The sequence below is a fragment of the Prionailurus viverrinus genome, chromosome D2 (assembly GCF_022837055.1).
Source record: "Prionailurus viverrinus isolate Anna chromosome D2, UM_Priviv_1.0, whole genome shotgun sequence".
In the NCBI taxonomy this organism is placed as follows: Eukaryota; Metazoa; Chordata; class Mammalia; order Carnivora; family Felidae; genus Prionailurus; species Prionailurus viverrinus.
This window is the reverse complement of record NC_062571.1, coordinates 50,745,370-50,758,351: the sequence shown is the minus strand read 5'-3', so window position 1 is coordinate 50,758,351 and position 12,982 is coordinate 50,745,370. Positions and strand designations below refer to the sequence as shown.

The 12,982-nt window shown below is 41.5% G+C and overlaps 1 protein-coding gene across 5 annotated transcripts in view; it reads left to right on the top strand.

Annotated features, from left to right (window-relative positions):
- Positions 1-4,430, top strand: part of SLC16A12 (solute carrier family 16 member 12) — an 83,438-nt gene extending 79,008 nt beyond the window's left edge. For all 5 annotated transcript variants that reach the window (XM_047825621.1, XM_047825618.1, XM_047825619.1 and 2 more), the window contains one exon: positions 1,334-4,430. In XM_047825621.1, coding sequence (XP_047681577.1) covers positions 1,334-1,587 — 254 coding nt within the window. In that variant the 3' untranslated portion in view covers positions 1,588-4,430. The remainder of the gene's footprint in view (positions 1-1,333) is intronic.
- Positions 4,431-12,982: the final 8,552 nt, after the last annotated feature.

Genomic DNA, 12,982 nt, shown 5'->3' with positions numbered 1-12,982 from the left:
ATGAAATTTGGATTCCTGGATCCTTTTTTTTGATCCATGGCCTTCATTTGGCAAATTAGACATTCTCGTTGCCAGGCATTGGAGGATTAGGGTGTAAGTTCTTACCATAATACTTCTCTTATTTAATTACTGTTAAAATGACAACTCTCTACTCAGTCTCTTTTGTTTGGTGCTACAGAAATGCATAAGCAAATCACAGGATAACTAAAATATTCGAGAGTAGTTTGAATTACAGGAAACTTGGTGGGGCTTGTAACAATTTCTGCATACCGTTTTTGACTAATGAAGTGGGTGAAAGGAAAAATCATATACTTTTCCAGAGGATTTTCTTGGCATAGAAGTTTAGAGGAGTTTTTAAAAAACTTTTTAATCGTAAAATAATTGCCTGCCAAGGTCTAATTTGATGCCATCCATTCTCTGATCATTGTGGCCCATATTTTGCATATCATATGCCCTGGTTCTCCTCAAAATTTAGAGCGGGAATTGATATTGGGATTAATTTGTTGCAAAAGGAGATAAAGAAAAGAAGAAAAAAAAAAGCCATGATTGCAGAATGATATCTTGTGATGTTTGCGTTGGCCGCATCTAAGATGGCCCAAAGTTCTGATTTTCACTGTATGGGGTACAATGACTGGATCCAGCCGAAAATTTGGATTCTTCTATATCCAGGAGCATGTTAATGTCACTCAAGATAGACAGTATGTGGGTGTTGGGAATACTACCAGCATTTGGTACAATTATATTCTCTTAACACCAGAGATAAGTGATCCCAACATCAATAATTTGATGCTATTTTTATCTTTTCTACCATATTGTCTAGGATTAATAACAATATTTATTGTGCGATTACTAAGAATGGGACACTCTTCCAAGCACTTTACCCAGCGATGACAATCCATTTAAGAACTTTTCCTAGAAAACAGAATGCATTTTCAGTTGCTGCACCATATTTTTAGATCTGCTTCTCATGTCAAAATTATAATGGTGGTGCTACCAATCTATTGTTCTTATCCTTCGAAATGATTAGATTTGGGGCACCTGGGTGGCTCAGCTGGTTAAGTGTCCAACTTCGGCCCAGGTCATGATCTCACAGTTCGTGGGTTCGAGCCCCACGTGTCAGGCTCTGTGCCGACAGCTCAGAGCCTGGAGCCTGCTTCGGATTCTATCTCCCTCTCCCTCTCTCTGCCCTCCCCTGCTCACACTCTGTCTCTCCCTCTCTCTCTTTCTCAAAATTAAACATTAAAAAAAAAAAAAAAGAAATGATTAGATTTGAGAGTAGGTAAATAATTGAATTGTCAACTCCACAATGTAATTTCGCTGTTGCTTATTACAGGATGGCTTGTGGATACGACGGGCAGCTACACTGCAGCCTTTCTGCTCTGTGGATTCTCAATGATATTTAGTTCTGTGTTGCTTGGCTTTGCTAGACTTGTAAAGAAGATGAAAAAAACCCAGCTGCAGTTCCTGGCCAAAGAGTCTGATCCGAAGCTGCAGCTCTGGACCAATGGATCGGTGGCTTACTCTGTAGCAAAAGAGTTAGATCACAAAGAGGAGGAAGCTGTCACTGTCGCAGTGTTGCCCACATGACCAGTGGCCCGGAGCCTGGGAATCTTCAGGGCTGAGAGAGGTGGGACCACCAGACCGTGTGTGTCTCTGAAGCATTTTTATTTTGGCAGAAGCACTGCCTTCCGAGGAAATTATTATTGTTGTTTTATTAACGCGTTTATAGGGGAAAATAGCAAATAACAAAGCACGTTGGACTGGCTCAGAGTTTCCTCATTTGGGATTTGTACTCACAATTGAACTCACATCTTTCAGGCAATGAGCATCACTCCGTGGAGAATGTTAGGACATAGCGGATGCAGTTAGTGGTAATTGGGGGTAATTTCAAGGCATGACCAAAGAAGATGACATTGGGAAGCTTTGTCTCCAACTCTCTGGCCCTCCATCTTCCTCAGTCAGAAGGTAAAGAGAAACAATGACGTGTAGGTGAGCTTACTTTATGCTTTTTTGGAGAAGGGGGTCTGTATGAATCACTGCCTTTTGAAGAATCTAAAGTATTCTTCAACGACTCTGTTTAAAGCCCTGACGAGAATCTCCACTGTGAGGAAGGGTTGGCATCTTCACCTCTCCACCTCCACTGAAAGCCTTCTTCCTAAGACTGAGCCCCTCACCTCTGACCCGGCCCTCACCTCTGTTCCTATCACATATAATACTGAGTTTAGCAGAATACGCCAAGTCACAAGGGTGATTCCTCAGTCTCACCTGAAATGTTAACACCAACACGTCTTTAGAAACAAACCTTTTATTGAACTTACACACACATTCCCGTTAGGAACTGAAAAATGTTGGCAGTATTCCAACTGGGCAGGAATTGAATTCTCAAATCAGCAGGGGTCTGACGGGAGTTTTCTTTTCAGACCAGACATTTAGGTTCATCATTACCCAAAAGGGAGGTTTGCCTGAAAAAGATTGTTCTAGAGATATTCCAGAGGTGAGATTCCTTTCTGCCTGTGTTAATTCTTGTTCCGATGTCCACTGCCCTTTATCTCTTGATGGATAATCGTTCGGAACTTTATGGGCCTCTCCAGATGAATGAGAAGGCTTCAGGGGTTAACCTCAGCATCCTAGCCCTCTCATTAATCAGAGCTTTGTTCAGGCGAGAGGGAGGAGAAGGTTAAGAAGGCTAGAGGTGTGGTATTTTACAGTTCATAGAACTCTTTCACATACCTTCACTCCTTGGATTAGAATAGTTTACTCATTCTCAAGTACTCTATTTTCCTATAGTTTGGGACAATTTCTGACACTTCGGAGGGAGGGTATCAAAGAGAAGAGAAAGGCCAGAGCCTCCAGCTTGTCTCCAATAGCTTTTAAATCCACAGAGTGATAGCCCTGAATCGCCAAATCGTGTCATACCTGTAAATTAGGAGAAAATTACACAATCGAAAAAGGATTTTAATTATAGAGAAATTTTAAATCTGAACCTCAAAGAAATATTTTTACCCTAAAGGCCATTTAATCCATTGTCCCTCAGGCGGTCTCACAAATGCCTGGTGGGCACTGAGGAGGATCCTAGGTTGACGAAGCGTGTTCACCAAGAGTCTTCGCCTATAACTGGATTATTTCATAAAATTGCATCTTAATACCTTGCTTTCAGAATGAAATACTGACTTGATTTAATGGAAGAAAACTGTAATATTTCACTGCTGCTTTCCAAAGATAAATTTGAATGTCGCCTGTTATCTTTTTACTTAGCTCAAGAATTAAGTTTTGAACCCACTTACTAGATCATTTGCAATCTACAAATAATACTTGGAAAATATCTGTAAAAAGTCAAAGTTATGATGAACTTATGTGTGTTTGGAATAGCACTTTATACTAGATATCGTTTCTTGAATCTTCAAGCCTAAAGATTTTTTGAAATATAAATAGTTCTAAATATTCCTAGACATATTTTTTCCTAGCGGCCAGAGTAAAACTTTCTTTCTCCAGTTCTGCAGTATGATTTCTCTGAAGTATTCTAAGTGTTCCTGAAAAATGAGTATAGAAACCAGAGCTTTAAAAAATCTGTTTAAAGTATTTGGGATATTTTTACTTTCTACATGCATAAATTTGTATTTTACTTGCCCATTTGGAGCGCAATTTTAGAAAACCAGCAAGGAAAATGTAGATCTTAGACTCCACCATTGTATCTCCACAAAATTTTACTGTTAAGGTTCCATGTGCCTATACTGTTTTTTCCAAAAGGGAGAGATTCGTAGGAATGATGTGTTTTGTGGAATCAAGAACAAAATTGTGGTAGGATGATTCTGCATCTTAAAATATTTCTTCATATCACTGTGAGCTCTACTTTGAAATTGAGTAGAAAAGCAAAAAAGCTAACTTCTATCGATACACTGTACCATTGGGCCTTTTTTTTTTTTTCAGATTGTGATTTTACTAGTAGATCAGATATTTATGCTCATATTTTCTTATTTCAAAAGCGTAATAAAATGAGTTTATATTTGTGTTTGGAAACACGTTTTTCCCTGTACAAGGGGTTTGGATTGAATGGCGAGTGAGCTTGTCTGGATTATGCTAAAAGGTAGCTGGCGTATAAAGATGTGGTAAACAATCAAATAATTTACAAAAGCCAAACCCATGTATTGAGTGTTTTCAATGTATTAGCTGCTGTGCTAAGCACTTCCTATGCATTGTATTATCTAATCCCCATAACCTCTATTGTCACCACTTGATAGATGTGGAAACTGGGGTATCACATGACCACTGCATTTCCATTGCCTCCAGGGAAATCCGGTAAAGCCAGGAATCTATCTGATGCTGGACCCTGCCTCCTTCCCCTTGTGCCTATCTGGGTTATCTTATGTGTGTTGAAAAGCCATTTGGAAACAGGCCCTCCCTTGAGAAAAATTAAAAAAATTTTTTTTCAACGTTTTTTATTTATTTTTGGGACAGAGAGAGACCGAGCATGAACGGGGGAGGGGCAGAGAGAGAGGGAGACACAGAATCGGAAACAGGCTCCAGGCTCTGAACCATCAGCCCAGAGCCTGACGCGGGGCTCGAACCCACGGACCGCGAGATCGTGACCTGGCTGAAGTCGGACGCTTAACCGACTGCGCCACCCAGGCGCCCCTCCCTCGAGAAAAATTTTTAAAAAAACCTTTGGATTATGCTTCAATCTACCAATTCCTATAGATAGGAAGATTCTAGAATGGAAATTTCCAAGAGTTTTCCCAAGAGTCTGGTTCTAGCAAGACCACTACTTCCAGGCTAAGTGGTTTAATTTGCTGTCTATTGATCCAGGCCTCTCTCGGGGAGCATTTACGTGTGTGTAACAGGGAGCAGGAGAAGGTTGGGAAACATACTGTGTCCCAAAAGAGAGTTCCACCTTCTGCATTACCAGAGTCAGGCTTTCTCAGTCAACAGTTGAATTCTTTCTTAAGTGCCTGCACCATTGCCCAGTGATGACGGAGATGGTAATGTCTATCTGGCACTCACCTTCCTCGTCTCGGTGGGTCTAATTCTGAAATTGTTTACTGAGCTGAGATAGTATGAAACATCAAGGTAGATATCTGAGTTTCTCTTCTCATACTTCAAAGTTCGAGCCTTCATTTTTTTTTCTAAACCAAACAATAGATTTTTATACCTGTTGCCAGAGCAGCTACTAGTGAGAGACGACTGGGATTTTGTCCCATAACACAGAGAAATATTTGGTAGGGGGGAATGGGAAAATACTAAATCACGATCAAAAGACTGACATTTAAAACAAAACATTTTATTATGGAACTTTTCAAACGTACAAAAAAAGAACAGTAAAATGAACTCGACATAACTACCACACAGCACCTACAATTATCTATCTTTCACCCTCCCCCTTGATGAACCTATTTGAAATACATTAACATGCTGACAGGGTATGTCTTCCTTCAGCTGCCAAGGAATAACTGAACCTGGCAAGAATAATTTATTCCTGCAAGCAGAGGGTCTGGGTGGTTTAGTATCACCTATTAATGGACCACGTCATTACAAAGCTATTGGGTCCGCTTTCTTTCTGTGGACTTTGGGCATCCAAGTTACAGGTTAAAATTCTTCCTCTGTCTTTCCCCAGCCCCCACGTGATCGATCCACCTGAAGCTTAAGGAGGTATCTATAAGTGAAAGTGCTTTTGAATTCTGGAAAAAAGTGATGATTATTAATGTTAGTTATTTTAAGTGTCAGCGACCTCTTTCAGAAGTAAAAGCACTATATGTGTATACATACATACGTATGTTTATTTATTTATTTATTCATTTATGTATTTATTTTTGGGAGAGTGCGAGTAGGTGAGGGGCAGAGAGAGGGGGACAGAGGGTCCGAAATGGGCTCTGCACTGATAGGCTGACAGCAGTGACTCTGATGTGGGGCTCGAACTCACTAACAGTGAGATCTGACCTGAGTTGAAGTTGGATGCTGAACCGATTGAGCCCCTTAGGTGCCCCTATTTTTAAGGAATTTATTTATGGCCCACTTAAGATTTAGTTAACATTAAAAGGTATTAAAATTAACATTTTACAAGATGACCCTTGGGGCACTTGGGTAGCTCAGTCGATTGAGCCTCTGACTTCTTCAGCTTGGTTCTTGAGTTCAAGCCCCACATCAGGCTTGCTGTTCTCAGTGCAGAGCCTGCTTTGAATCCTCTGCCCCCTCTCCTGGGTGGCTCAGTCGGTTGAGCGTCCAACTTCAGCCCGGGTCATGATCTCGTGGTCCGTGGGTTCGAGCCCCACATCGGGCTCTGTGCTGACAGCTTGGAGCCCGGAGCCTGTTTCGGATTCTGTGTCTCCCTCTCTCTCTGACCCTCCCCTGTTCATGCTCTGTCTCAAAAATAAATAAACATTTAAAAAAAAAATTTTTGAATCCTCTGCCCCCTCTGTCTGCCCCTCCCCCTCTTGTGCTCTCTGGCATGCACGCGCACTCTCTCTCTCAAAAACAAAAATTAAAAAATAAAAAGGCAACCCTTTTAGTTTTCCCATAAAATTGTTTCGCTTGTGATGGCAAGTTAGGTGTTCTCTCACTAACACAATGACGGGAGAAAAAGAGAGGCCCCAGTGCTAGCTGTGCTGAAGACACATTCTTATTCCCAGATAACTTGTTTCTGCAACTGGCCCTGAGCAGAGTCTGGGTGTGGCTCAGGGTGGGGAAGGAGATTCGAGTGAGGGAAAGGGCCATGTGGTTACCTGAGATTCCATCAGACTCTGAAAGCCTCTGGGTCTAAAATTTGCTGATCCCTGCCCAAGCAGAGGTGGAAGAATTTGGACATCTGACTCTAGTTTTCAAAATTCAACAGGGGAGAGGAGACCCTGTTTTGGAATCACAAGTTACAGGCCTGGTGTGAGCACTGGGTACGCACACTGGAATAGGGCCTACGAGGTCGCGCGGGGTGTAGCTCCCACCTAACTTCCAGACCCCACGTTGGGCTATACTCTCGCTGCTCATTCTACTGCAGGGCCCGGCTCTCCAGGTGCCCTAGGTCATTTCACGCATGTTGATCCTTCACTGTCATGTCACTTTCTAGACACCCCATCTTTAACCACTGCCCCATCTAAATTACATATCCACACCATCACCACCCTGGTTACTCATTTTCATAACACTGTTCTTTTCCTTTAAAGAATAGAGTTTAGGGGCGCCTGGGTGGCGCAGTCGGTTAAGCGTCCGACTTCAGCCAGGTCACGATCTCGTGGTCCATGAGTTCGAGCCCCGCGTCGGGCTCTGGGCTGAAGGCTCAGAGCCTGGAGCCTGTTTCTGATTCTGTGTCTCCCTCTCTCTCTGCCCCTCCCCCGTTCATGCTCTGTCTCTCTCTGTCCCAAAAATAAATGTTGAAAAAAAAAATTTAAAGAATAGAGTTTAATTATAATTAATACTCATTTGTGCGTTTAAAATGTCATCCCCACAAAACCATAAGCTTTCTGAAGATGGGGATCACAACGACTGACTATTCACCGGTCAGTCCAGTGCCTAAAATGTAGCAGGCACTCAATAGATACTTGGTGAATGAGTCAATGAATGGAAAAAAAAAAAATCAGATGAAAACAAGAAGGAATGAAGAAGCTGCTCAAGAGAATTGTAACACAGCAGGGATGGGGCTGATTGAAGGGTTGGGTTTGCTTGAAATTGCCCTTGTACCCAAAACAGATAGGACATGTTAGATGTTCCCCATTCGTTGGCCTCAGTAAGACACCGGTGAGAAGTGTCATATGAATAGTAGAGCTCCAGAGCACGGGGTATCATGGGGCAGGTTTGCGAAAGCAAATAAATGTGGCAAAGAGCAGGGTTGGCAGATGTATATTAAATAACCAAACCTTTTGATTGAGGCCCGAAAGTAAAAATGATGTGATTGTGTTCAACCCAGACAGGCTTACTTGGAAAGCTCGGTTGTGTTCAAGTTGAGTGGAAGGCCCGGGGGCTGGGGCAATGAACAAGGAGCCCTGGGACATTAGGAAAAGGTGGAGCACGTGTGCCTCATGCACGAGAAGAGGGGATTTCAGGAACAGGCACCACACAAGCCGCTTTTGCTTTACTGGAAAATGACACCAGTATTTGGCCAGGAGCAGAAGTCTCCAATTAGTCTTTTGCACAGTCCCTATGGCTGGCCTCTTAACTCATAGGACATTACTGAAAATTAGCGTGCTGGCAAATATGTTTAAGAATTGGTGAGAGGAATTTAATCAACTAAGCTATGTATTAAGCGCCTCATCAGGATTTGATATTGTGTTTTTCTGGTGGGGAATTGAAAATACATGGAACACAGCCCCATGAGTTCAAGTTAATTGCCTAATTGGTAAATTGAAACCATCACCATGAGAACAACACCATGAAGTTGTTAAATGCTGACCCGAGGCTCAGGGCACCGTAAGCAAAGGAGTTAGAAGAGGAAGAATTCATTAAGGGCTGGAGAAATTTAAGGCTGGTCCAAGCAACTCAGGTATAGGACCGAATGGGTTGGAATCGGCCTCTACTCTTTTTTTTTTTTAATTTTTTTTAAATGTTTATTTTTGAGAGACAGAGCATGAGCAGGGGAGGGGCAGAGAGAGAGGGAGACACAGAATCTGAGGCAGGCTCCAGGCTCTGAGCTGTCAGCACAGAGTCCGACGTGGGGCTCTAACCAGTGAACCATGAGATCGTGACCTGGGCCAAAGTCGGACGCTTAACCAACTGAGCCACCCAGGCGCCCCGGCCTCTACTCTTTTTAAGGTAAGAAGCTGGGAGTAGGGGTAAGGGATATGGGGCAGCTGCTTCATGTGGCTCCTTGAGGTTCTAGCAGATAGATATCCGAGGCCAATGCAGCACTAAGTTAACACTAACAAATATTCTGATGAAGGGATCCATAACGGTGTCTGGGACTTTGCGGATTGCTGGGATTTGGGGTTGCATTTGGCATCTCTAATTTGAAAACGGGAATTTTCAGGGAATGGGGTTATATACTTCGATGTTCACTTCTCAACTCTGAATAGGAACCATTTAGGGGAGCCTGGCTGGCTCAGCAGAAGAGCATGTGACTCTTGATCTTGGAGTCATGAGTTCAAGCCCCACGTTGAGTGTAGAGATTACTTAAATAAATGAAAACTTAAATAAGTAAAAAGGAATCATTTTGTAAGTTTTCTATCTTAAAGGATCCACAGCTTCCGGAAGTTTTTTGTTGGCTTGGTTTTGTTTTGTTTTGACATGTTATGCGGTACTGCCATCTGCTGGAATTATGAGAGCACCTCCCAGAATTTGCTGACTCCTCCAATTATAGCTCAATTGGACAAGGACAGCCTTCAAATAAACATTGACGTTTATTATTGTTTCCTTCTCCTCCAGCCCCCAGTTCCCTGCTCATTACCCATCCCACATGTATCTTGCAGCACACATAAATACAGGTATAAAGATGCTATGTTGTATTTTTCAGCATTTTGATTGTCTAGGTCAGTTTTCTGTGTGGAATATCAAAGTTGATATGAACGATGGTTTTTGATTGATTTGACTAAAGATAGCAATTGGTAAATGTAATGTAGAGGAACTGTTTTCTGAGTCTTCTTGTCTTCCTCAGGAATCCAGATAGCCATTCTGGGTCCCCTTGCCAGTCCCCTACTAATATGTTAATTGTTTTGATATGAGTTAATGAAGTGTTAGAGTGTGAGACACAGAATCTCAAACACCTATCAGAAGTCAAATTTTGAGAAATGTTGAAACCAAGTGATATAGAGGAGTGTATTGTGTCAATTTGGAAACGTAAAACATCATGCTTATTGTATTGTACACAAATTACGAGACTCAGGGATTGGATTTCCTTAAAAATGTGTAATTCCTATGAAATTGTGAGGAGATGCTATTTGTGTATAACAACAATTGCTTTCAAAGGGAAGTATATTTCTGTTAAAGACCCTTTTATTGAACTAAGCAACTTGATGAGTTTGGCTACGTCTAAGTGGGTCTGTGGATGAGGATGAGTTAGAACTGAATTGCTGTTTAAGAAAAATGGATGAATTGGTTCTTATTTCAGAGGGAGAAGAGAGAAAGGGAAGAGGTAAGGCCCAGAATCATGGAAAGAGGCAGGGTCATCAAGAAATGGTTGAGGGTGTTTCCTTCTTCTCCCTGTCCCTCAATCCCTCTCACATTCCTTTCCTTACTTCTTTCTCTACCCTGTCCCTCTTTCCCTCCTTTCTGTCAAAAAAAGGGGGGATTATCTAATATTAAATTTTAAGTTGTAGATTCTTTCCTCCTGAATCCTCAATGAAGTGTTTTTATATACAAATGATATATAAGTGGTTTATATATTTTTTGGATTTGTTTTAGTTCTTATGTTGTTGTTTGTGTGTTTTGGTAAGATTGGCACATAAGGTTGCTGGAATTAATGTGATGTGAAGGAAAGTCATGTGAGTCTACTCTTACACTAAATCAATGTTCAGTGGAATTAGGGCTCAGAGCCACTTTCCAAAATCCACAGCTGGGAGGCCCAAGGCAAACCCAGGCCATCTTAAAGGGGAGGTGGTCCTAGCCTACCTCTGGTTGTTACATTTTTACAGCACTCTCCTTCCCTGCCTTCTTGTGCTGCTCTCCGCACTGGGAGAAGGTTCTGACTCTGGTTGGTGTGGAAGACGTATCCTTTCTCCCAAGGACGAAGGACTGGGTGTCCTGGCTTCTAATTGTCTACTGGTTCTCCAGCCTTCCAAAGTAGGTTCATTCCAAATCTCTGTTTTCCAACATCCACCTTGAGATAGGCCTCTCCCTTAGATTGAGTTCCTTGATTTCTTAAGGCCATTCTTTGGAGTTTGAGAGCAGCTTTGAATCCCACCATCAAAGGCAGCTAATGCGAACAACCAGTTCTTCTTTATTCATAATTCCGTCTGGGGAGTTTTGGGACCCTATGTAAAACAGTGTTGGGTGACCTATGATTGTAGAATGTCTGACCTCGGTGTGATCCTCTGTAGCATTTTCCTACAGTCTCTGTAAAAATTGGTCCTATCTTCCCACATCCTTCATTACCAATTTTAAGACTATCTTGAAAACACTATACAGTGGTTAAGTGCTAGATTCTAGAATCAGACATTTAGGGTGTGAATCCCTTTTCCACCTCTTCTTAGCTGTGTGATCGTGGGCTAACTTAATTTCTCCAAATTTCAGTTTATTCACATGCAAAGGAAGGAATAAAAATGCTATCTGTAGGGATTTTGTGAGGATTTTATATGTTTAATACATGTAATGTACTTAGAACAGCCCCTGGTACATAGTGTGTACTAAGTAAGAGTTAGCCGTGATTATTCATGAGTCACCAGCATCTACAGATTGGCTAAACTGGCATTCCCTTTTTCTTAGGGCTTTGCTCCAGTCTGATGGTTAGTTAGGGACATGTATAGAAGGAACTCATCAGTAGACTGACATCTGAACTCTTGCATTTCCTCTCTTTCTTTCTTTACCTTTACTCCCTTTTACCCCGGGTGTAGGAATGGAAGAAGCTTAGACAGAAACGGCTTTTCCTGAAGAAGAGGAAAGGCCAGTATGTTCAGTGTTTTCACTATTCAATCCAAATGACACCAATCCATGCTTGTCCTTCAGAGTTTATCTGTGAGGCGTCTATGTCCTGTCATGAGATACGGCTTCCCCAAAACTTACACATCTCACCTTATTTCATTGCTTACTCTGCCTAGGTGCCAACATGAAAGGAGATGATGAGAATTCTAGCTCATCACTTATAAAGACCTCTAGGTTCAGAGCAGATATGGGAATACATACATGGCATTTCTGTGCATGTTTCTAGTAATTAGATGCTGTTTTTTAATTCATTTGTAGTGAATGGCAACAAATGCTTAATGAACAAATTTATTTTAGGAAATATGAAACTTCCAGAGAAGGTGGTAGTTTTGTTTGGGGTAGGATGAGGGATATATGGCGTGATCACAGAGAAAGAGGAAGCTAAGGAGAAGAAACCACATCTCAAAGATGCAGAGAACCTTGGCTAAGAACAGAATTGGAGAGGCACGAGAGCCTTGGTCCTGGGGGAGAAGTGGGGAAGAAGAGAGGAGGAAATGTCAGAGTAGAGAGGTAAGTGATAAAAGGTGTGGCCATTGGATATAAAATAACTCTGTTGTTCTGTGGGGAGGGAGAGAGGAAGGTCAGGTTTAGGGGAGGAGTCCATCCTAACCTACAGTGGGTGCCTGTGGTGGGCTTACAATGCTATTTCTTGATCTATTTAATGTAGACTTTATTGATTGCCTGCTATGTTAAGAGAGGACTTAATTATTGAATTTGAAGAACTCCTATTCCAATTCCTCACAGCTTTGAGACAGTTATGGCTCAATTCTTAGTTACTTTATCAATTAGTTTTATAATGTACAATAAAATATTTAAACCTTTATTTCTTCCGTCAGGTTGTAACTCAATGTCTTGACTTCCCTTTTTGCAAGATAAGGTCTTTTTTTTTTTTTTTTTTTTTTGGTTTCTACCCTCCCCTAACCTCATTCCCCCTTTCTTTGCCAACTCAAAAATTACAAGGTTAGAAAGATTATGTTCTGTTCTTTAACCATATTACTGATCCAAAAAGTTGAAAAGCATTTAATATTAGGTAAACATGATTTACTCGACAGCCAGTTAGAGTCATCTAATTGTATTTCTTTCAATAGGTGAGTTAATTTGACCTCCAAAAGCATAGGATGGAATACAAAACATAGGATTGAATACAAAATCCTAGGACTTTGAATACAAAACATAGGATTGAATACAAAAAATTCATTAGGGAAACACATGTGAGAGAAAATGAACTGGAGCAAAGAGAGGCTGGAGAGCCATCTGACTGTGATTCATGTCTGTCTCCAAGTGTAGGAGAGAGAGAAGGAAGAAAAGTTGGGCAGAAGCATCTTAGAGTACAGTATAGGTTTGGTTTGTTTTGTTTAAAGATTTTATTTTTTAATCTCTACACCAAACGTGGGGCTCAAACTCACAACCCCGAGATCAAGAGTCACATGCC